Raw genomic sequence first — 24,902 nt, 5'->3', positions numbered from 1 at the left:
GAGGGCGGGCGGGCGGGGGTGGAAGGCTCGCTTTTATTCACGCAGCAGAAGGATTATGTGACAGCAAGCAGAGTGCTAATCCCACTGGAGGCACACTTTTAAGCAGCCACGATGGACATCCGCACAAAGTTTATTTAATTCCCATCCTTTATTGTAATCCTCGGCCAGGCGTATACGTCTAGCGGCTTAACACTGGGTCCCCTCTCTTTGCAAACCAACCCAAAAGGCAACTCTCTCTCTCTCTCTCCCTCTTTCCTTGGCGACCCTCCAGCCCCGCCAGGCCCTGGGCTGCGGCAGGTGCTGGCCTTGTAGAACCAGCACGTGCTCCCGGTGTTGCCACAGGAGCGTTGGCGGCGCCCGGCAGTGCCATGAAGGAAAATGGCGTCGACAACCCGGCTTTCGAGCCTCCCAGCCCAACGCACGGAGCTCGGCAGAGACCCTCAGCCCCCGGCCTTGAGCGGCCCAGCTTTGACCCGGACGAGCAGTGCTGCAAGTTCGCGCCCCCAGCCCTGCAGGTTTGCAACACCCCCGAAGGCTACTTGTTCTTTTACAGCCTCCTCTCAGTTTTGCAAGGTGAGACGCGAGAGAGAAGAGCCCCTTCCCCGGAAGACGGCGCTGTCCTAAAAAGGCGCCTTTTCTTTCGCTGGTGGCGGCCGCGGGACGGGGAGCCGCCCTGGGGAGGCAGGATTGCCTCAGGCATCGATACACGACCACCACCACCACCGAAAGGGCGGGATCTAGAGAGCGCCCCCTCCCCGCATCCATCCTCTTCAAAGTTGTGTGATAATAGCCTGATCAAAGACGTCCCCCCCCCCTTCATGCAGTGGTAAAGGTAAAGTGGGCCTTCTCAAGTCGCTGTCGACTCCTGGCCCCCACAGAGCCCTGTGGTTGTATTTGGAAGGATACAGGAGGGGGTTACCCTTGCCTCCTCCTGCACAGTATGAGATGATGCCTTTCAGCATCTTCCTATATCGCTGCTGCCCGATGTAGGTGTTTCCCATAGTCTAGGGAACATATCGGTGGGGATTCGAACCAGCAACCTCTGGCTTGCTTATTGAAAATGCCCCCCCCCCGGGGTTTGTTTTTTGCACTGATCTAACACGCCTGGTTCTGGTTCATATGCATGCATCCTTCATCACAGAAATAGAGTAGAGAGGGAAGGGGTATTGTATTGCGGGCTGTTTTTCCCGCCACGCTGCAGAGAAGAAAAGGGTGCCTTGTAGCTTTCTTCATTCAGCTCAGGAGACTGAGCTGGGAAGGAGCCTGCAAGGAGCACCTGCCAGGCATACCGGCCTTCTCTCTGCAAAGTGTGTGGTTGGGGATTGACCGCAGCAGGCGCCATCCACCTCCCAGGGCCACCCATTGGGAGAGGGGGCAAATGAATGGGAAAGCACTGCAATTGCGACCAGTGCTTTCCTACGCCAGAGGGCAGCTGAGCAGCAGAGGCTATAATCAGGATAGGAGCAGGGCCAATGCTTGGCATTGGTTGGTGGTGGCACAGAGGAGATCCACCCAACTAAGAAGGTCCTCAGCAGTAAGGGTGTAGACGTCTCAGTTTCCCAGGGTCTGCATGGGGCACATGGGGGGGAGAGGTCTTGTGGTAGCAAGCATGACTTGTCCCCTTTGCTAAGCAAGGTCCATCCTGGTTTGCATTTGAATGGGAGGCCACATGTGAGCAGTGTTAAGATATTCCCCTTAGGGAATGGGGTCGCTTTGGGCAGAGCACGTGTCCTTGTTATACTACTTCTAATTGGAGAATCATAGCGTGAAAGAGCCCGGAGAGGGAGCTGTGCCTTCTAAGAACTTGCTGAGTTGCTACAAAGACAGCACAGGACTGATTGTGTTGTTCAACTGACTGATGAACTTGAGCATGAGAGCTTGCTGGTGCTGCTTGGCAGGCGGGGGGCGGGGGCATTGCCTCCCCAGGGAATCCAGAGGGTGGCTTGAGCCCCACCTCCCCATGAATTCTACATCCCTGCTCAGCAGCAGCTAATCACCCTGTCAGTCAGAAGCATAGCTAGGGGAGAGGGGACCCATGTTTGCCCCTTTCTCCAGCAGCCCTTCAGAGTGAGGGAGATAATGAAGAAAATAGGGAGGGGTGGAGCTGGGGGGAGCCCTCAGGAGCTTGGGGGCCCAGGTTCTTTGAACCCATCTGCTCAATTATAGCTACACCCCTGTTGTCAATAACTTGCTCCATAAAGGGCCCAAAGATGGAGCACTTGCACCTATACAGCAAGGCTTTAGTGCAAGTCAACTCTCCTTAAGTAACCAGCCCCAGTGTTATTGCTTTTGAAGTCAGTCAGTATCATTCCAACGAGAAGCCTTGAGCAACGTTTCTGGGCAAAATACAAGGTGCTGGTCATTACCTATAAAGTCCTAAACAGCTTAGGCCCTGGGTTTTTAAGAGAATGTCTTCTTCACCATGAGCCCCACTGCCTGCTAAGATCATCTGGAGAGGTTCGCCTGCAGCTGCCGCCAACTCATCTGGAGGGTACTCAGGAACGGGCCTTCGTTGCAGCCCCTGGACTTTGAAATGCGCTCCCTGTTGAAATAAGAGCCTCCCCATCTCTGGCAACTTTTAAAACGGCACTGAAGACACATTTATTCACCCAGGCTTTTAATTCGATTTATAGTTTTAAATAATTTTAATACTGGATTTTAAATGTTTTTAATCTTTTTACTGATTTTTAATTGTTGATTGATTTAATGTTTTAAATGATTTTAATTGTAAACCGCCCAGAGATGCAAGTTTCAGGCAGTCTAGAAATATTTTAAATAAATAAATAATCTGTAAAGTTTTCTGAAAAGTATTAAATGTTGGCAGTAGTAACTTGGCAATCCTAACTGATCTATAGAAGCAACCACATAGAAGCAGGCAATAGGGATGTGCACGAAGGTCTTCGGCGCCGGCGGGGGTAGTGCTTTAAGGGCGGGGGAGGGTGTACTCACCCCTCCCGCTGCATTTCCCCCACCGGCGCGCTATTGGTTTTAAGCCCCTTGGGGCGGCAGCGTTCCTCCCTGCCGCCCCGTTTCTGCCATCGGCAGGAAGTGGCCGGAAGTTGCGCGTGCGCCCGTCGTGTGTGCATGCGCGCACGATGGGCGCACACGCACTCATGACTTCCAGCCGATGGCAGAAACGGGGCAGCAGGGAGGAACGCTGCCGCCCCGAGGGGCTTAAAACTGACAGCGCGCCGGCGGGGGAAATGCGGCGGGAGGGGTGAGTACACCCTCCCCCGCCCTTAAAGCGCTACCCCCGCTGGTGCCGAAACGGCCCGAAATGTTTCGGAGGCCTTTACAATGGCCTCCGAAACGTTTCGTGCACATGCCTAGCAGGCAACTACCTAACAATGTTAGATCAGTTAGAATTACAATTGGCTGAGCATAGCCTTGTGCCAACTCTGAAAATCACTTAGGTTAATGGGTGGGACTTGTTTTTCAGGCCTTCAGCCCATTGGTATCTCACATGCACTGTGTACATATGTTGGTCCCTGCTAACTGAACAGAGATACCTCTTATATTTTAGCAGGGGGAGAACAACTGACCCTATCCAACCCCAGCACAGTGGTTTCTAGGGGCTATTGGTGGTTATTTCTTTTTTAGATTGTGAACCCTTTGAGGATGGGACCATCTTATTTTTTCCCCCCTATGCAAACCGCTTTGAGAACTTTTGTTGACAAGTAGTATATAAATATTTGTAGTAGCAGTAGTAGTAATGGGTTGATTAAATCAAGGCAATTTAATTCAAGAGAAAGCCACAGTTTAAATCATTGATTTTAAATCAAGTTTCTCACAGCTACCTCATATATTTCTTAAACAATGGTGCAAATCTGATCACTAAAACATATGAATTTAGAGTACTTACAGTATTTAGGAGGGCATACTTTAAGTAACTTTTAGATAACTTGATTTTTACTAGTTTAAGAAATAGTGCATAATTCTTTCTTTTTTTTAATGCAATGGATAGTTTTATTCATTATTTGTGTCAAGTTGCCCAGCATCTCATTGTGGCACTGCTTACACTTGACAGATTTTCCTTTTTAACCAGGGAAGGCATTTCTTCAAAGTATTCCCAGAAATGGTGATTCTTGCACCCAGAAGCTGTGACAATATTCCTCTAGTGTGGGGAATATAAGAAGCTGTGTACTGAATAGGAATGAATAGTTTTCATTCCACTGTTTTTCTACTCCACCTCTTTCCCTGTATTGTATCTTTGTCCTAAGTTTCTACCTTGCTCCAACTTCACTGCAAACAACTGCCCTACTGTCTAACTCATATCTTTCCACGTTTGAGTTTAGTCTTCTTAGAAACAGATAGTGAAAGCCCAGAACTTTGCAAAAGCAAGAGCTGGTAGTTGCTGGGTAGCTGGCAAACTAGGGCCATTTTTATGAAATGAAACTGAAAAGAACACCCATCCGGGGACATATCTAGGGTAGGGCAGGCAGGGCACATGCCCTGGGTGCCACTTGAAGGGGGCGCAAATTCTTAAAATTATTTTTAAAAAAACAAAAATGGCCACCAAAAACAAAATGGCCACTGCACATGCTCAAATGGCCTCTGTGAGGCCCTAGGCCATGCCAGGCCTCGCAGAGGCAATTTGAGCATGCGTGGTGGCCATTTTGTTTTCAGTGGCCATTTTAAAAAAAACCACAATTACTTTAAAAAATGGCCACTGCACATGCTCAAATGGTCTCTGCAAGGCCCTAGAGGCCAGTAGTGGGAGGGGTAACCTTTGAAGACACACCCCCCCTGGCCTATAGGAAGCACCCTGAAGGGGCTACAGGTAAAAAAAAAAATAATTTAATATAATATAAGACACTGTACACATATTCAGTTTGGCACTATGTACAGAGAATCAGGGCTTGTGAATACTGAGCTGAAACTTATGAGCTAGGATTGTATTCATTTGCTCTTACTTTGCTTCTTATGATAAGTGAGTTAAATGTGGTGTCTTAATAATATGGCTATTAATGGTGAATTTGTCTTTGAATCAGTGTGAAATCCTTAGTATTAAGGCCCACTGGAAGTTTCTTGCTCTCTTTCTCTCATTTTAACTGTCTTTCTGAAATACTAGAATATATTCCAAGCAGTGACACAGTTTACTCTGCATATCATTTAATTATTTTCAGAGTATCTGGGAAAAGTCAAATTCTCCATTTATTTTTAAAACTTATATAATAGTGATGCTACAATGTATAGTAGAGAATTAGACAGGCACTTCTGTTTAGTTTTCCAAGTACACCTCCAGATAGTATTTGGGTATTTCATGAGCCCCAGCATACTGAAATTCGTAGTTTTCCAGCATTTTTTGGTCTGGTTACATCCACTGCTAAATAGTTTTTGAAATTTTAAAAGATTAACGAGCTTGACTTGTATTTTTCAGCTGATATTATAGTAAAGTTATCTGAAAGATGGGTGTGAGATATTTGGACAGGGGGCGCAATTTCAGTGCTTGCCCTAGGCGCTATTTTCCCTAGATACGCCTCTGCACCCATCTTTGATTCCTAGGTAACTCAATATGTGTGTTAGTAATTAATTCATTTGTAGGGGACTGTACATGTTGGTGTATCATATCTCTGATTTAATTTTAACCGTATAATTTTTTAAAATGAGAATTTAAATTTAGTACGTTATTTATATATGTTAAACTTATATTTTTTAAAAAATATTCACGTTGATTATGGATGTATTGAAAGAAACAGAAGCCATATAAGTGAATGAATTTTAGTAACATATAGCAAGCCCAAAAACATGGCTAGTGATGAGCTGTTGTTTGAATATGACCTAATATAGTGACCTAATATATACCATAATCAGTGGTGGCACTTTCAAACAAAATGTCCACCTGAAATCAATCTGGTAATATTGCCTTAATCAGACCTTTTAACAAGTCAAAAGGGAATTGGGACAAAGCTACAGTGAAGTAGCAACTATTCAGTATTTGCGTACTGACTAGCTTTTTGTTACTGGATGCTTTAATTGCATCTAGTAACAAATGCATAAAATACAGTAACATTTTCCAGCTCAGGCTACCTCTGTTTTCAGTATGTATGTTTTGGCTCATGTTAATGTTTCTTTCACAAGAATTGACCACCTTTGAGGAATGATACTCCTCAGGAATAAATTTTCATTTACAAAAACATAATTTGATTGTCTAATTATATGTCTTTTTCTTCTAGGCATTGTGGTAAATGGACTAGTGAATGTGAGCATTTCCACTATTGAGAAGCGCTTTGAAATGAACAGCTTCCTCAGTGGTGTAATCTCTGCCGGCTATGACATTTCATTCTGTGTCTTATGCCTTTTCGTGTCTTTCTTCGGTGCAAGAGGGCACAAACCACGATGGCTGGCTTTGGCATCTTTCCTGATAGGATTAGGATCACTTGTGTTTTCCTTTCCACATTTTTTTAGTGGGAAATATATATATGGAGAGAGATTTGATGGTAAGCTCTTCTTAAAAAAAAATAAATCACCACCACTACTTTACATTTCTTTAAAAGTTGTTTTTAAAGATATGGGTTCAATATATAGATATGAAACCCAGTATGAATTTATACAGTCAACTTGTCTTTTTCTGTTGTTTATTCAGGTTTGATGGATGAGTGCTGTTTTCCAGTGTACATCCTCGCTAGACGGGAATAATGCACATACACTTATTTTTGCTGCTGTTCAGAACATAGCACTGCAGAGTATAGTATTAGCATTTGAAAGCAAAAAACTAACAGGAAAACGCCCCACCTATTGATAGAATACAGCAATGTAGACCAAAGCATTGATCTTCCTAAAATCAGAGTCAAATGACTAGGTGTCAAGTGACACCTAGTGACAACAGCAACACAGCATTATTCTCCTATACAGATGTAAGAGTCTGAAGTGTAACTTTCCAACAATGGCTCTTTCCAAAATGAGCTATAATGATGTGTGCAGGTGCAGCTAGTACTTCTGGTTATATCCGGTCAACGATGGGACGGGGCAGCAGGGAGGTATGCTGCCGCCCCGACAGGCTTCTAGGGAATCGCGTGCCAGAGGGGGAAACATGGCCAGCGGGGGAGTGCATCCTTCCCCACCCTTAAAGCCGCCACCGCCCCCCCCCCCGCTGGTTCCGTGCACATTTCTATCTTATGTAAGGAAATTAACCTATTCTCAGTGTAAGATTGTTGCCATGAAGTAATTACTGTATTTTCAAAGTGTTGTTAAGGGCTGGTGTGACTGGCCGTTCCTTTCTTAGGCTGATATCATTGTTTATTATTGTTTGTGGGAGCCAGTGCTTATGGGAGCCAGTGCTCACTGATAATTGGGGGACCTCTCTGTTTGTTTGAATGGGTGGACAGCCTCTCACTGAGGATCAGAAGTGTGTGTGTTTGTGTGTGTGTGAGAGAGAGTGTGTGTGTGTGTATGTGTGTGTGTGTGAGAGAGAGAGAGAGAGAGGGAGAGAGAAATGGGAGTTTGGTATTGAGAGAGAGCGAGAGAGAGTGCTAGAGCTGAAACTGTAGGTGCAGCCTGGGGCTTTTGAAGTTGCTCTCTTACTCTTAGAGAGATGTCCTAAATCTCCAGAGTGTTCTCATCCAGAATAAATTAACGCTTCTAACCTCTTGAGGAAGTGGAGAGTACATAGCAATATTCAGGTTGAATGAAAGTTGCACCAAACTGAACTAATTTCTGTTCATTGGAACATTCATTTGGAAATTGGACAAAATGTTGAATGGTTATGAATGAGGTTCAGTTTTGGAAAACCATTCATTACCATGTGTATAAATATATATCTTTTAAAAACAGAGTAATGGTGGTGGCTGTTTTTTCACCCACATTGCCCTGTCATGATGCTGCAGGATAGGTGTTCAACATGACACCCGCCAGGAAGTGGCTACGTGCGTGCATGGAGGCCATGTGCGTGCCAGCATTGTGCAGGGGCAGCTGGGAGACCCCCCACTGACCTGTGAAGCTATCCAGGAGGATCACTGGTACTACAGAAGTGGCGGCAAGCTGGGGAGGAGCAGGTATGGACCTGCTCTCCTCCTTGTTAAAGAGGCAGTGGCAGTCCTCATTTTTAAAGGGATTGTACTGGCAATTTGGAAGCCAAATCCCATTTTGGCACATTCTTAGCTCTTGCTGAGTTCTACATAATGAAGTAAAGTGGCTTCAGTGAGACTGAATTTCCTGGGGACGGGGAGCAGGTCCTGTCACAACAGAATGATTTTAGTTATGAAATGATCCCATTCTGATTCAATATGTATTGTACGCATTTTCTCAATAAATAAATACCATAGGCAAGATTTGTTTTCTCCACTTCTTGTATAAAAGAAGTTGAAAGTTAAGTCAAAAGAACAAGATAGTGGACTTTGAAAGTTTACAATTAGCCTGAGTAAATTGTGAACCCTGCCAACTTTGCAAAGAGGTATCTTTTAAAGTGGTGGCTCATATATTTAGCAGCAGGGTAGCAACTGTTCCTATTCAACACAACATAGCACCCCTCCAGTGGCTATTGGTGGTGTCTTTTTAGAACCATTTTCAGACAGGGAACCATTTCCTTATTCCTTTTGCTATATACATTTTTTGTTGTTGAAAAGTGGTAGAAAAATATTATTAATAATATTACTAAAGCAGCCTGCCTGCAGTGTACAATAAGGTCATTCGCACAATTGAAAATGCTGGCAAGGAGGCAGGCTCCTACCTGCCTCCCCACACATGATCAAATGAAGTGTGAAGCCTCTTCTGCTCCCTCAGCACACAAGCTGTGCTGCAGCAAGCAGCAGAACGGGGAACCGGAGAAGGAAGTCCTCTCTCATCCCTCAGTGCACTGTGCCAGGAGTGTGGGAGCTTTTGCTGCCTGGCTCTGTGTGTGCTCGCACTGCCTGAAGCCCGCACACTCATACAACTGGGAACCCCGGGAAAAGGGTGCACGCATGCCCTTTTACCTGGATAAAAGCCCAGGAGGGAACCTCAGACTACACAGAGGGCTGTGCAAAATCCCAGTAGGGCTGCTCATGTGAATAGTATATTATGCTCTGGGAAACAAAGAAATTGTCAATTTGTGTTGGCTTTTAAATGTTTGTGAGAATACATGTTACTGAGTTGGCCTTGGTCTAGATTACACATTTTCCATACTCTGTTGCCTTTATTCAGCTGGGAAAGATGGGAGTAGGGGTGTGCATGGACTGTTCGGCGTGGTTCAGTCTGAATTCAGACCAAACTGCTGTTCCAGTTTGAACTGAATGGCTAGACCGGTTGGTTCGATGAACCAGTTTGAAGTGTTTCACAACTGAACCACTCAAACCAACCAGTTCACGGTAGACCAGTTCACGATCAAGCTGGTTCTGCACATCCCTAGATGGGATTTGTAATTAAGCAACCCCTGGAGAGCCAAGGTTACCTACCCCAATTTAGAGAATATTATTACTGCTGATAAATGTAGGCAATTTGTCTATTGATCTACTAAATTGGCATGAGTATGAGGAAGCATGTTCCACACCTTGGGTTTTGTCTCTAGGCCAAGTTACTTTTATGCACTAACCTGATAATGTAACGAAACATTGGACATCTGCATATATTTGCACAATGATAACACATTGAAATGTTTAATTGCTATTACTGTCACATGATGTGTTTTTTCTTCTGTTCTTACCTTTCCCTGTGGGAGCTAGAACCAAACTGAGGGTATCCACAGAGGCAAAGAGAAGCATTACTTAGATGCTGCATTTGATGTCATGGGCTGCTCATCTGAGATGCCCAAAAGATTGGTGATCTAGGAAATTTACCTTGGAGAAAAAAGTTTCCCAGAAGCCTCTGATTGGGCACTGTGGGAAGCCAGATGCTAGACTAGATGGACTCTTGGTCTGATCCAGCAGGGCTGCTCTTAAGCAAATAATGGTGAAAAACCCTTTATCTAGAGCATTGGTTTGTTCCTTTCATTTTGGTGGTTAGTGATGCTGCTGAAAAAGCAGCACATTGTACCATCAGTCAAAAGTTGTGCCAAAGTGAGTGATAAATTCATGTTGAAGAAGCTAGCAACGTTTGGCACAGCAAAAATTTATTGCTCTGTGTAATTTTTAAGTGCCTGTTTAATCAATCCCTAGTTTTGTTGCTATAGCATTTAATTGTAGTTTAATCGAGTCATTATGAACAGGCTGAATTAGCATTCATTGTATATTCATTTTAGTATTGTCTTATTTGATAATTTCTTCAGTGTTACATGTGAGTTATTGGGTTTTGTGAAAGCTTGAACAATTGGGGACTTGCCATCATTCTTAGTAAGAGGAGGAGTAGAAACAGAGTCAGAAGAGCATTTTGTCTGTCCTTAAAAGAATAGATTACATTTACAGAACAGTGCCTCTATTTTTAGACACCTGCAGAACATTTCATCCTAGAGCACATAACATGTCGTGCACTGCCGAATCCAGCTCCACACTCTCCAGATTCTTCTATGTTTTTCTTCTGGGACAGCTGATAATGGGAGCAGGAGGAACTCCCCTTTACACTCTGGGAACAGTTTTCATTGATGATAGTGTCCCAAAACACACAGCTTCAATTTATATAGGTAAGCTCAGTTCACCTTTATTTCTTGAAATTGCCATTTATCTTAGTTATGTGTTTGTGCACAGCATCTCCTGTGATTTCTGTTCATTTACTTTACAATAACATCCCAGTATTTAATGACTTTGCAGCAGGGCAAGTTGCAACTGAGAGCTTCTAACTCTGAAAACTTTAGCATTTAGCTTGTTATTGGCTGAGTAGGGCTGATATACTTTATTGCATCACTCCCTAGAGATACACATATTTGGTAGCATATACACGATAAATAATTAATAAACCTAGAGAAATTTAGTCAGATTCAGTTGCCATCTGTCCAGACTGCGAGGTGGGAATCCAGTGCTATACTCCCATTAAAACCACCATTGCTTCTCTCCTGCTTGCACAGATTCATGTTACGAAGACAAATATTTGTTAGTATCTTAGGCATCCTCAGCTGCTATTTAATTATGCCTCAAATTGCCTTCCAGAAGATCTCCATGATGCCACTGTTCAGAGCACATGCTTAGCATGCAGAAGGCCCTAGGCCTAATTCCTGGCATATCTAGCTAGGACTGGAAAAGATCTTTATCTAAAACTCTTTATCTAAAACACTGCCAATCAGTCAGGCCTTACCCAAGCTCCTTCACTCCCCATGCCGAAGGCAGTGTGGTGACCCACCACCCATTCCCCACCCTGTGGTCCCCATAGTGCACCATACACCACTCCTTCCCACAATTCCCCTCAGAAAACCCAAAATCCTGCAGCACACTTTGACCTAGCTTTGGGCAGAGAAGCAGTGTGCTTCTCTCCTCTGTACCAGCGCCATTTGGGTCAGAGCAACTTTGTCTGAGGGGTCTTGGAAGCAGTGAGAAAGGGGGTGCATAGTTGTGTCCTGTGACTACTTTTGATCTGTGTGGGGCCATTTGCTTAAATTAAGTGCATATAGCAATCTCAGGTGTGGTGGGTAGGCAGCTTAAGGTCACCTGACCCCTAGCAGAAACAGATTCATTGGAAGGAAACAGATTGAAGTGAAGAACCATCTGACCAGAGTCTGTATCTGGACTTGAGGTGTGTGGAGGTGTTCATGGGATAGGGGGAAAGCATGCATTTTGTGCAGGATGGTGCATGCACATACACACCCCATCCCCCTCGCATGCATGGTTTGGTGGGTATCCATGTTGGAAATGACCATCAGTAGCTGAAAACAAAAGACTTGATTGAATTAGGGCTGGCAATACCCTCCTGTGCATTCATGTTGTTGCCAGGCAGATACTCAGTCTTTTGTTGGCTAATGGTCAGATACTCTCTGGGACCTGCTTCCATGAAGGAAGGAGGTGTGCTGACCTTGAATACTCCCAGAGAACTTGCATTGTTGCCAGATCTGGATACTCCTTCAGGCAGAGATTCTGACTCATTGCCAATACCCTTATCAGTCCAGAGTAACTCTTAGTCTTTCTTATTCAGCTAGCTATTTCCTTAGGCTACTGTCACATATGTAGGACCATTCTTAGCCCTTTGCGATTCTTACCTTTTCTCTGGGGTGCCAGGAAGGCCAAATCATACTGATTGTATTCCCATGCTCTAGGACCAGATCATAGATGTACTGTGGTTGTGGGGAGAGAAAGTGAGGGGGTGCAGGCTGACTTCTTCTAACAGGTGGTGAACTTGGATGCAGGATAAAGGGTGCAGCTGTAACGTTGTCTTTCTCTGAAAACCAGCATCCCTACTTGGCTCAGAAATGGGGCATGGTTGGGCTCTCAGGTGGGAGTGGAAAGTTTAAGATTTGGGCTTTGCAGAAGAGCTGCCTCTTCATCTCTGCACAGCCCAACCTTATCCATCCAGGGGGAATAGCATTGAATGGCCAAGAGGAAGTGTATTAGGCCACATTGAGGCCTGCTCTCTCTGCTGCTCTGCTCTGTTCTGCCAGCTACTGCAGATGGCAGGTGGTTGCAGCTGCTCTAAGCATGCATGTGTGGGGATTTATCTATGCATTCTGTGCATGTAAGTCATGGTATGTGCAGGGTACAAATTTCTCCACCCAGCCATTTTCATAGGTTCCTGTTGTCAGATATATGTGCAAGCAAGCATTCAAGGAAATGCACTGGAACTACCAATTCTCGTTTTGGTAGAACTGTCCCTGTCCAGGCCTCCACCCCCGTTTTCCCCATTTGTTGATTACCGTAGCAGGTGTAACTGCTGACACTCCTGCTCCTTGTCTTTGTGTGTGTGTGTGGAGCGGGGAGAGTGAGGGAGTGAGTTGTGGGGGAGAGGTGAGGTGAGGGAGTGAGTTGGGGGGAGTTGAGTTGTGCAGGGGAGTGGGAGGTTTCACCACCTCCGCTGCCATCCCGGATGGCAGGGGGTGGCTTAAGGAGGGGATGGGGGGAGGCAGCACAGGGAGCCAAATTGTCCGGGAGGGGTAAGAGATGGAAAACTAGGGTGCAGATGTTCTGTGCAGGGCCAGCTAGTAATTAATTATATTGTATGTATTTTCTGGAATTTGTTGTGCAATTTGATTGAATTCATGATTTTTAGTTTTGTTTTTAGGTTTAAGTATTGTTTTATGGTCAGAATGAAATAAATTTTATTTGTAGTAGTAGTAGTAGCACCCGCCGCCGCAATAAATAGTAATAATAATAGGCAGCATACATGTAGTGCACGCACCACTTCCAGTCACTTCCAAGGAGTGGATGGGGTGGCAGGGAGTTATGCTGCCACCCCACCGGACTGGTTTTCCAGTAAGCGCCAGTGGGGGAAATGTGGTGGTGGGGGTAAGTGGACCCTCCCCCAAGTTATCCCCCCCCGCCTTTGAACTGGCCCCGCCGGTTCCATGCACATCTCTAGTTTCATTGACTTATGATCTTGTTGCATCCAGGCTTGACTACTGCAATGCAATGCATTCTGTGTGGGGTTGCCTCTGAAAACAATTCGAATACTTCAATTAATGAAGAATTCTCCAGCTCAGATGTTGGTTGGGACCAGATGAAGAGCCCATATTACACCTAGTGTATATTGTGCCAATTTTGCTGGCCTCCCATTTGCTTCTGGGCCCAATTCAGGGAGAACTGCTTACTCCCCTGTGAACCCACGTACCTCAAACTGGAATATGCCTGATGGGTACCAAAGACAGGGCTTTCTTTGTGGTGATGCTACAGCTGTGGAACTCTCTCCCCAGGGAGATGTATTAGGTTCCCTCTTTCATTGTTTTAAAAAAACAACAACAGTTGAAGACTTTTTACTTTCACATGGTTTTTTAGTTTGTAACTTATTACTGTGACACATCTGCTTTTATATTATTTTTAATAGTTTTGCATATTTAACTTGAGTCACAGATTTAATGTTGTTTTTACTCTTTTAAAGTGTTGTATGCCGCCTTGTACCTGTTTAGCAGGGAAAGGCAGGATATAAGTAACTTAAATAAATGTAAATGTGGAGTAGCTTCTGTGTTGGGGAGGTGAGCAGGGCATGACTGGTAGGTGGGAAACACCTTTACGTTGCTTGAAAAGATGTTATGCTTTCTCATTGCCCAGCTCTCTGGGCACACCCAAGGTAATTTCTTCTGACTATTTCTATGTGATGAACATATATTTTCTTTCTTGATATATCATAAATGCTCAACATGGCTTTTCTTTACAGACATTTAAAGCACTTTGAATATGTAATGTGGGAGTAAGATTGTGGTGGCAGGCCATGCCCCTAATCAACTTTGCACATAATCTACACTGTTGTAGAGTTGCGGGATCAGGAACTTAGCAAAAAGCAGTATATAGTCATGTAGGGCTTGTACACAGTCAATGAACATGCATGAGGTTTGCCGCAGTGATCCTGTTCTCTTCCACGCATTCAGTCTATATGCTTTAAGTGTCTGTAGACATCTTCCATGCAGTCCAAATGAGAAAAATGTGCATTTTATGTTTGAAATACAAACTTATTTCTCTTCTCTGCAGGAATTTCTTATGCCATGTCATCATTGGGTCCTGCTATTGGCTATGTGTTAGGAGGCCAGATGCTTAGAATCTATGTTGATTTCAAACATCCGGGAAGGCAAGGGACTTTTTTATATTCATAATGCAAGCCCAGGTGTCTTAAAAGGAATTCTAGTAAGCCATGTCTCTTACAGTGTGAATATGGTGAACAATTTATTGGTCCTTGGTGGGTGTAAAGTAAAGTGTGCTGTCAAGTCAGTGTCGACTCCTGGCAACCACAGAGCCCTGTGGTTGTCTTTGGTAGAATACAGGAGGGGCTTACCATTGCCATCTCTCTCACAGTATGAGACAATGCCTTTCAGTATCTTCCTATATCACTGCTGCCAGATACAGGTGTTTCCCATAGTCTGGGAAACATATCAGTGGGGATTCAAACTGTCAACCTCTGGCTTCCTAATCAAGTCATTTCCCCCATTAGGTGGCTTCCTTGTTGGATAGTGGATAAGAAATAAGTTCTTACCATCTAGTCTGATGTTGAATTGGAGTTGGGAAATCTGAGTTTGGATCCCAGATCAGCGATGGATTTGGGTTGGGCTGTCTTGGTCAAATAACTATTTCACAGACACCCCCGCCACCCACCTCTGCTATAAAGTGGTAAAATAATATCCCATGGAATCTTTTGCTAACTGCTTTTAGAACTTTAAAACCTAGTCATTGCCACAGCAGGTGATATAGGAGTACATCTATGTATTTATATAAATTTGGATAGTAGTTCCAACATCCATAAGGACTGGGTTCTGCGCCTGCGCAGACCATACTTCAGATAGAATTCTCTAGCTCCTCGCGATGCCCAACCACCGGCAGCGCATGGCTGCAGTACCCTTAAACGGCGGTTAGGCGTCTCCTTTCCTGAGTTTCTTGTTGACTGCCTAAGCGATCACATCTTCGGGAAACTTTGCTCTTCAGACGATTACTAGATATCGACTGGCACGGATTTTGACAGACCTTATCGGACAACCCTTGTAAGACTATCTGATAGTTTTTTGTTTTTTTAAAAAGGAAAATAGACTCGGAACGGACGACGGACTTCCCTGGCGAACGACTCTGAATGGACGACGGACTTTTCTAGCTAACGACTCTGAACACTCACGGATATCTCTTTGGAAAACTACCACCACTTATTTTGACTTATTTGGCTTTCCTATGAGTTCAAGCAAGGAAAAGCCCAGAGAAAAACCACCTTCAAAAGGTGCCGTGACTGTCGTGGGAAAATCTCTTCTACAGACGGGCATGAACTTTGCCTATTCTGTTTAGGAGAGGCCCATAATCTTTCATGTTGCCCCGTCTGCTCTACCTTCAATAAGCAGACTCTAAAGAACTGAGCTGCTTGTCTTAAAGTGGCTTTAATGGAACAGGCATTGCAGCCTAAACAACAAGGGCCCTCAGAGTTGAGACCTGCTATGATGCAGTCTAAAGCCAGCGTGGTGTAGTGGTTAGAGTGCTGGACTAGGACCGGGGAGACCCGAGTTCAAATCCCCATTCAGCCATGAAACTAGCTGGGTGACTCTGGGCCAGTCACTTCTCTCTCAGCCTAACCTACTTCACAGGGTTGTTGTGAAAGAGAAACTCAAATATGTAGTACACCGCTCTGGGCTCCTTGGAAGAAGAGCGAGATATAAATGTTAATAATAATAATAATAATAAACAACTCTCAGAGGCAGCATCATCAAAAGATGCCGTGTTAGCTGCTTCGACTGCGACACATACCTCGACATCAAAGAAGAAATCAGCAAAATCGGCGGGGTTACAACCAGTTTATCTGCCAATGTTACCTCATATCTCATGGGCAGCAAAGTCTGCTTGGGAGGTGCTCCAGACCTTGACGCCTACCTCCAAACGGTTGGAAGTCTTATACCGTGTTCAGGAGGAGGAAAACGAGTATTTGATTAGGCACCCCACACCAAACTCCTTGGTGATAGACTATGCTACAGCCTCAAATGGGGATAAGCATCATTCGACTCCAACGGACAAAGAAGGGTGCAAGCTGGATGTGTTGGGAAGGAGAACCTATTCAACCGCTTGCCTCTCAATAAAGATCGTGGCCAAAACCAGGGAGCAATTACTCTCCGACATAGAGGTTGTGAAGTCCTTGCTAAGCGAGTTAGGGATCCAGAGCAACTGGAAAAAATTTCATCTAACTCCGGCGCGGAGCCTGCAGTACATCGGAGCATGACTAGATATGCTTCGACAGATGGCGTATCTACCGGAAGAGCGGTACCATTGCATATGCGCCCTAGTGCATCAATTCCAGACGACACCACAACAGAAGGCGAGAACAATTCAGGTTCTTCTGGGCCTGATGGCCTCATTCACCACCACAGTGCCTTATGCAAAGCTCAGAATGCGCAGTTTGCAACTGTGGTTCCTCCGTTTTTTCTGTCCAAGCCAAGAACCGCAGACCAAGCGACTCATACTACCACGGAAGGTACTGTTGTCGTTACGTTGGTGGATGAAGGGGGCTCATCTCTTAAAAGGGGTGCCATTCAAGACACTGTTGCCGTCTTGCACCCTGACGATGGACACATCCATGCGGGGCTGGGGGCCCCACATGGGGAACAGAAAAGCTCAGGGCCTATGGAATCAGAAGGAGGCTCTCATGCATATCAACTTCCTGGAACTACTGGCTACGTACAAGGCTTTACTCACTTTTCAAAACAGCCTACAAAACACAATAGTCCAGTTGCAGATGGACAACACCACAGCAATAGCCTGTGTGAACAAACAGGGGGGTACCGTGTCACGCGGACTGTGCAATCTCAGCCTGCAGATATGGAACTGTTGTATTCTGAGGGGTCTCCACTTGCAGGCAATACATATCAAAGGCACCCTAAACTGCTTGGCGAATGCGTTGAGCAGAGAAGTTGTGTTGCATCAACACGAGTTGGAACTGCACACAGAGATCCTTCAGGAACTATTTCTGACCTGGGGGCGACCAGAAGTAGATCTATTTGCGACAGAAAACAACAGGAAATGCAATGTTTACTGCTCCAGGATGGGTCTAGGCAGGCATTCCAAGGGCGATGCCTTTCAATATAAATGAACAAGGGGCTTCTTCTACATATATCCACCAACACCGCTCCTTCCCAGAATTGTGGCCAAACTCCTCCAGGAACGAACACGAGCAATCGTGATAGCTCTGTGGTGGCCTCGTCAGCTCTGGTTCACGCTGCTACACAAACTTTCAAAAGGGGACATACATACGTCTCCCCAAGTGGAAGGATCAGCTAACACAGAGTCAGGGCTAGATCCTTCACCCCAACCTGTCAATACTCAATCTAACAGCTTGGAGGACAGGCTTCTGAAGAAGATCCTTTTGAACACTCATAGGTGGTCTACGAGAGAGAACTACAAGGCAAAATGGCAGAGATTTTGCTCCTGTGCTCGGGAGCATTATTTTCGACCAAAAGAATCTCAATTTAAGGAGGTACTGCTTTATTGCATCTCATTAAAGAGAGCGGGATTGGCTAATGTATCTAGCCAATGTATCTAGCGGTCCACATGGCCGCTTTGTCATCCAGGCACGCGGGGTGGGATGGCAAGACTGTTTTCACACACCCTAAATGTAAGGACTTCTTCAGAGGGATGAATAATCTATACCCACCTGTTCGACAACCTGCTGAGAAATGGAGCCTTTCACTAGTCCTAGGGGCACTTACAGAGGGGCCTTTTGAACCCATGGCCACAGCATCATTAAAATTAACAACTTTGAAAACCCTGTTCTTAGTGTCGATAACCACGGCAAGGAGGGTTAGTGAACTTGGGGCCCTATGGGTAGATGAACCATATACCATGATTTACCCAGACCGTGTGGTAATGCTTTTGGATCCAGACTTTAGACTGAAGGTCATCTCTGATTTCCACCTCAATATGAATATAGTCTTACCAACCTTCTTTAAAGATCCAGAAACGCAGCTGGACAGGGCAATGCATTCTCTAGATGTGAGAAGGGCTCTGCTTTACTATCTAAAAGCCACATGTCAAAGCCATAAAACAAGACTCCTATTTGTCTGTGAGAAGGGCCGGCACAAAGGCCAACCTTCATTGCGCCAAAAATTGGCATATTGGTTGGTAGAGCTAATAAAGATGGCTTATGATTTGCAGAAGGTCGCTCCGCCTGCTAAGATATGGGCTTACTCCACCAGGGCATACACAGCCTCTGCAGTGCACCTGTCGGGCATCAGGTTTCAGGACATCTGTTTGGCTGCCACGGGGGCATCGCACCAAACATTTATCAAACATTACGCCTTGGACAGTAGGTTGGCATCTGCGGCTGAATTTGAAAGGACGGTTTTGAAAAGGATCCTACCATAGCTTTATGCACCCACCACCAAACTCTGCAGCTTGTGATTCACCCAGTCCTTATGGATGTTGGAACCACTATCCAGATAAACAGGTTGCTTACCTGTAACAGGTGATCTGGTAGTGGTTCCATACATTCATAAGACCCGCCCGTCCATCCCCGCTGCATGTATGGGGAAAGGAAAGAATAAGCTACGGTGCTAACCTGTGAGACGTCATTGCAGTAACATCTGCTCTGCATCTAAAGGCCGGTCGTCCTCAGTCAAACTGAATGAATGGCTTATCACCAAAAAACTGAGGAAAGGAGACGCCTAACCGCTGTTTAAGGGTACTGTAGCCACGCACTGCTGGCGGTTGGGCGTTGCGAGAAGCTAGAGAATTCTATCCGAAGTATGGTCTGCGCAGGCGCAGAACCCAGTCCTTATGAATGTATGGAACCACTACCAGATCACCTGTTACAGGTAAGCAACCTGTTTTTATTCATGTTAACAAAGGGCAACAATATGATAAGTCAAAAATGCATAATTGATCAAGCAGAATAACTTGTCTAGGTATTCTCTCAATTGACATATCTATATTAAAATTGTGCTTGCTAAATTAATATCTTCCTAGTGTAGACATTGATCCAGATGACCCACGTTGGGTTGGAGCCTGGTGGATATCATTTGTTGTATGCTGTTTCGGTACATGGCTTTTAGTAGCACCGTTTTCATATTTTCCAAAACATCTGCCAGGTAAGAAGTAGGGTGATGGTGTACTCCTGAGTGGTTGGATGCCTCATTGCAACTCCAAAGGTTCTAGTATGAAAGGAGATTGGAACATAAAGGGGTTGTTCCTACAACCCTAAATGGGGTAGAAGGAGTTCCCAGCCAGGATAGGAGAGCTGTGCATGCTCTTAATTGTCAGTCAGGGGTTTGCAAAGGTCAGGGCAAGAAGAGGGAAAAGTGGTTGTGTTGGATAGTAGTCCACGGCCAATAAAATGCTGGGGACAGAAAGTGGGTTGGTCACACCCATCCTATCCAGGTCCCAGTTGCCACAAGATCACTCTCTGCTCCTCCTACCTTGGTCTTTGCCAGCACTTGACTGCCAGTTGGGAGTGCGGATACCTTTCCTACCTTGGCTGGGAACTGCTATTATCCTAATTTTGATCATGAGAATGAATCTATAGCCTGTAGGTTACATGTAGCTTCAGTATCCCTATTTAAGCTAATGTAGGTTTTTTCTTAAAAGATGTCTGAGCATCTGGCTTTAATTTTAGTCAAGATGTCTAATAACCAGAAGCCTCAAAACACCATTTTTCTGTGGTGGTGGTGGTGGTGGCAGCAATAAATCTTCTGGTCCCTGTGACTTCTATATAGTTTAATATTTGGTGCAGTCTACAGAAAAACACTGCTGATCTAAAACTTCACCCATTCATTGTGTTGTAGGGTTGTTGTCCATGCCTTTTTGTTACAAATACAAATTCTGCTGCTTTTTGGATATGAATTTTGTTTGTAGGTACACGCAAAATAAGAGCTGACAGGATTTCTGAAACACATCATCAAGGAAGTGACACAAGTACTGAATGCAAAGATCTTGGGATGAACATTAAAGACTTTCCAGTGGCTCTCTGGGTAATCTAAGCAGTAACTCCAAAGCAATACCTTTAGTGGTTTTAAATTGTTTTTGGTTTTCCCTGTTGTATATCTTGTCACATTTCTGAATGGAATGTGCAAGTAATGCAGTGTTGCCATGCCTTGACTGTTTTTTGTGTGTGTGTTTTTAAAATGAGTAGAATACAGACCACTGCTGCTTTAGGGGAAGAATTCATACAACACGAGGGGGTGTGTGACTTTTGGTGATCCTCTCTTTCTACTGTCAACTAAACTGCCCAAAACTATGTCCCTGAGGGTTGCCCAGCCCTTAGTTGGGGCAACAGAAAGAAGGTAGGACTGCCAAAAATCATCCCACTCCCATTGTGTGAATTCTTCCTCTCACACACCTATAATCTGGATCTTGCTCAAAGTTTGTGAATTTAGAAAAAAAAATGTTACAATTTGTTTCTGAATCCCTTCTATGATACCTTTGTTTCAAAGGGTTGATGCCCTTGATTGTTATATATTTTTATAGCTACTTCCCTCAGATACAAATCTTATGTAGATGTAACTAAAGGTTTATTCAGAAACAATTCCATTTTCTTCTTCTCTTTTCCCTCCTTTTTCTGACTCCACCCCGCCCAACTCTCTACAGGATCCCGACCGAGACAACACAGCACAAAAGATTACTAGATAGAACACATCGCTCCCCTTCATAACATCCAGAATTGTTAATTTAAAATTCAGTGACAAAGTCTTGAAGTCTTTTAGGTGGTCTCGTCATGCACATTATCCCTAATTCTTGGGTTCTCTGGCACAGGAGCTGTTAGTTATGTATTTTTTCTGGTACAGGAATTGTCCATCACTTTCATCAGCCTCTTCTGTGAGGTCAGAACTGGAGGCAAGATCCAATATGACAGGCTCTCCTTGTATTTCAATAATTTGTTTTGGTCCAGAATATTGGGAACATTCCTTTCTCACTTTATAAAGCAACCATACCCAAAGTCCTCCACCTGAACTGTTAGCTGTTTCACACCCCATTTCTGATCCAAATGCAATGTGTGTTATTGTTGCTTCTCCCTTACCTGATCACAAATATCTGCATGGTGAGATGGCATGGAAAGTCCTATCAGTTGTTGCCATTGGGTAACTTTGCTGGTAGCTTTGTATAATCTCAGCTGTTCAAAAGGTTATTTATTTGAATGTAGCAGAATGAAGAGTAGTTTGATAAGTAAATAGTTTCATTGAGTGCCTTGTTCCAAGGTGGTTGTTGCGTGGTAGACAGTTCAGAATCTTCCTTCACTAACCTGCTCATTCTTTCCACTAAGCCATTCCCTTGGGGATGGTGCAAGGAAATTGTCTTGTGTTGTGCAAGTATTGCTCCATTTCAAATGAGGTAAGCTATGACCCATTGTCAGTCATTAGTTCTTTAAAAAGTCCTTCCCTCACAAAAACTAGATCGCCTTTTTTGTAGTAATGTTGTCATCAAATGAAATGTCTGGCAATCTGAAATAGTAATCCACCATCACTATAACAAATCTTTGGTTTGCAGGTTGGTTATCAAAAGGCCCCATTATATCCAAAGCAAGCTTTTCCCAGGGATCATTGGGATCCATTACTGGAGTTAAGGGAGTGGTAAAAGTCTTCTGCGATTTGTCAGAAACAGCACAAGTCATTTAGTGCTGAATTTCATTTTCTGTGTGTGTGTGTGTGTGTGTGTGTGTGTGTGTACATACCTGGCCACCAAAAACCTTCTCTGATTTGCCTTTTAGTCAAGCTCATGCCCAAGTGACATTCATGGGCAATTTGATCATTTTTGCTGGTAAGGAGGTTGGCACCACCAAATGATCAGTCCTGAGAAGAGAGAGCTCACTTGCTACATATGTGTTTGATTGAAGATGTTCAGGTACCTTGCTTTTGCATGGTGATCCATTAGTGATGTAAGGTTTAAGTCCAGTAAGCTCGTGATCAGCACTGAGGGCTGCTTTCCATTCAGAAGATTTGATCAATTAGTACTCTGTCCTCTTCTTCTGGGTTCTCTTCTTGGCCTGGAAGTGGAAGTCAAGATAAACAATCTGCAATTGTATTCTAAAGACCTGGAAGTTATTCCACCTGGGAATCACAATCCATAAGTGTGGTGATCAATTTGGTTATTCTTGGGGTCGCTTGACTTGATCCCAGAGTAGTAAATAAAGCAGCTAAGTATTTATGATCTGACCATAAAGTGAATTTTCTGCCACACAAGTAAAAAGAGACATTTGCCTCAATGACAGAATCCATCTTCTCTGAAGCAGTCAACACTCAAGGCAAAAGCAACTGTAATTTCCCTGTCCACTTTTTGCTGGATCAAGAGAACATCCAAACCATATTCAGAAGCATCAGTATGTGACCCACAATAGTATGTCTGTTGGTGTCAAAAGAAGTGAGAGCAGGGCTTTCAGCAATGGCCTATTTGATAGTCTGAAAACTAGCCTGGCAGGATGCATCCCAATTAAATGCTACATTTTAAAAAACAGACTCAATGGAGACAAATTGTCTAACAAATTTAAAGTAATACAGAGTCCAACAAAATGATCCAAGTGCAGTGTGGCTCTGGTGCTTCCAGAATAGCTTTCACCAATTCTGTTTTGGGATGTACACCACTCTGAGATACTGTGTGTCCCAAATACATCACCGAGTGTGCAAAACTGACTTTTCTCTGCAGAGATAGTAAGTCCATGTTGTCGAAGTTTTCTGTCAGTTTAACATCATGATCCTCAATGGTTTTGCCATATACCAAAATGTCATCCTGAAAGTGATGCCACCCATATTCCCCAAAATTGCATGCATCATTCTTTGAAATACCAAAGTTCCGGAGGCTAATCAGAAGGGCAGTCTTTTGTATTCTAAAAGACCCCCAGGGTAATGAAGGCTGTGTATTTGCAAGAACGCTTTAGCAGAGGAATTTGATGATAGGTCAGAGATTAAGTCCAGAGTTGTGAACACTGAAGCCTCTTTCAGAGTAAGCAGCATTTCATTGCTATTGGGTAATGGATGACAATCCACTACCATGTTGAAATTCACATCTCTTAAATCTATGCACATTCAAAGTGTACCATTTGATTTCCGCACAAGAACAATGGGAGAGGCCCATTCTGCTGAATCAACAGGCTTTATGATGTCAGGATGTTGCAGTCTTAAGAGCTCCTCTCTAAGTGGTTGGTGCAATGTTATGGGTATGTTCCTCACTTTGTGTCATACAGGCATTGCATTTGCCTTTATGTGGATTTTGTTTGAAATATATGGCAGTGCCAGGAGTATCAGCAAAAATCTCCAAGGAATCAGCAATAATCTATAATATCGGTTCCGTGTTATTTGGGTCTAACACCATCAGTAGATCTTTCTGATGTCTCCAGCCCAATATGGAGACTCCTTTTTGTGACACATACACTTTTGCTTCTGCAGTATGTCCTTTGTATTCCAAGATAGCTGTGAAGTATCCATTTATGGCAGTAGGGGAACCTCCATATTCCCATGGGTGGATGTCTGAAGGCTGCAAGTGCGGATCTGATGTAGGCAGTTGGAATCTAGAATAGAACTTGAAATGTTCAGCAGTCACATTGAAATGTAGGGTTGAAATGATCATCTAAGGCTTGAAGAGCAGCTTCATAAGAATTGGTATCCCCTTCCAAGTTGGCAGGAAAGGGCAAATGATCAAATATTCTTTGGCCTTCAAGGCCAAAGCCTTCCGCTAGAGTAAAATTAGGCATCTGTATGTATCTGCATTACCTCCTAATATGCAATTAGGAGGTAATTGCAGAAATAGGACCTCCATTGTTTCTAGGGAAGAGCAGGTTCTTCTGGGGTGGACAGGAAGAAGGGTGGTGGTAGGATCCGAGCCATGCTGCAGTGGGCATCAAGTGAACAACAGAGTGTTTGGGAAGGAAAAAGTACCTTCAGAGGTTATGCAGGTCAGGAAGCTGGAGAAACAATCAGCAGCAATAGTAGAAAGCTTTTCAGGAATGTAGGCCCAGTAATGCAATAAAATTAGGTTTTAGGAACATTCACAAAGTAGGCTTGTGCATTTCGATTTGGGTACAAAATGTTTTGTGCCCCAAAATGGCAATTTTGGAGGTTTTGTAACCAGAACAAAATTTAAAACACACACAGAGATTTTTGTTTCCAAATCAAAATGACTGTGTTTCGGACAGAATGCTTTGTTCTTTGGAAAAGCATGGCAATTGAAATTGACTTCTCTGACTCTCTCCACTCCAGCTGAGGCACTGAGTGATTAGCAGAAGATAAGATATGCAAAAAGCTGTTGAGTATGAATGATTTAGTTAAGTATGTGTTGTATTCAGTGTGATTGAAATGCAAACCGACCTTGCAAAGGGATTTGGAAGGCAGCATTTTGAGACAAAAATACCCAAATATGCTTGGGAGCTCAATGAAATTCCAAAGCTCTTGCTAAAAGCCATGGTATAAATTGTGTGGAGAAGCTTTTCGAGAAGCTGGTTAGGAAAGTTCTGAAATTACACAGGTTTTTCTTTCCAAAGGTTTA

At 44.1% G+C, this 24,902-nt stretch overlaps 1 protein-coding gene across 8 annotated transcripts in view; it reads left to right on the top strand.

Annotated features, from left to right (window-relative positions):
• LOC128348306 (solute carrier organic anion transporter family member 4C1-like) overlaps positions 1–24,902 on the top strand; it is a 61,847-nt gene that overhangs the window by 374 nt on the left and 36,571 nt on the right. For 2 of the 8 annotated variants that reach the window (XR_008318067.1, XM_053304162.1), the window contains exons 1-6: positions 16–573; positions 6,177–6,440; positions 10,337–10,531; positions 14,451–14,547; positions 19,401–19,522; positions 20,286–20,401. Coding sequence is in view for 7 of the 8 variants with exons in the window: in XM_053304162.1 (XP_053160137.1) it covers positions 369–573; positions 6,177–6,440; positions 10,337–10,531; positions 14,451–14,547; positions 19,401–19,522; positions 20,286–20,401 (999 nt within the window). In the remaining variant the exon portion in view is untranslated. Of the gene's footprint in view, positions 1–14; positions 574–623; positions 833–6,176; positions 6,441–10,336; positions 10,532–14,450; positions 14,548–19,400; positions 19,523–20,285; positions 20,402–24,902 lie in introns of those variants that run through there. The other 6 variants (XM_053304156.1, XM_053304161.1, XM_053304155.1 and 3 more) reach the window with 6 other exon arrangements.

This window comes from Hemicordylus capensis, chromosome 2 (assembly GCF_027244095.1).
Source record: "Hemicordylus capensis ecotype Gifberg chromosome 2, rHemCap1.1.pri, whole genome shotgun sequence".
Classification (NCBI taxonomy): Eukaryota; Metazoa; Chordata; class Lepidosauria; order Squamata; family Cordylidae; genus Hemicordylus; species Hemicordylus capensis.
This window is presented reverse-complemented; position numbering and strand designations above follow the sequence as displayed.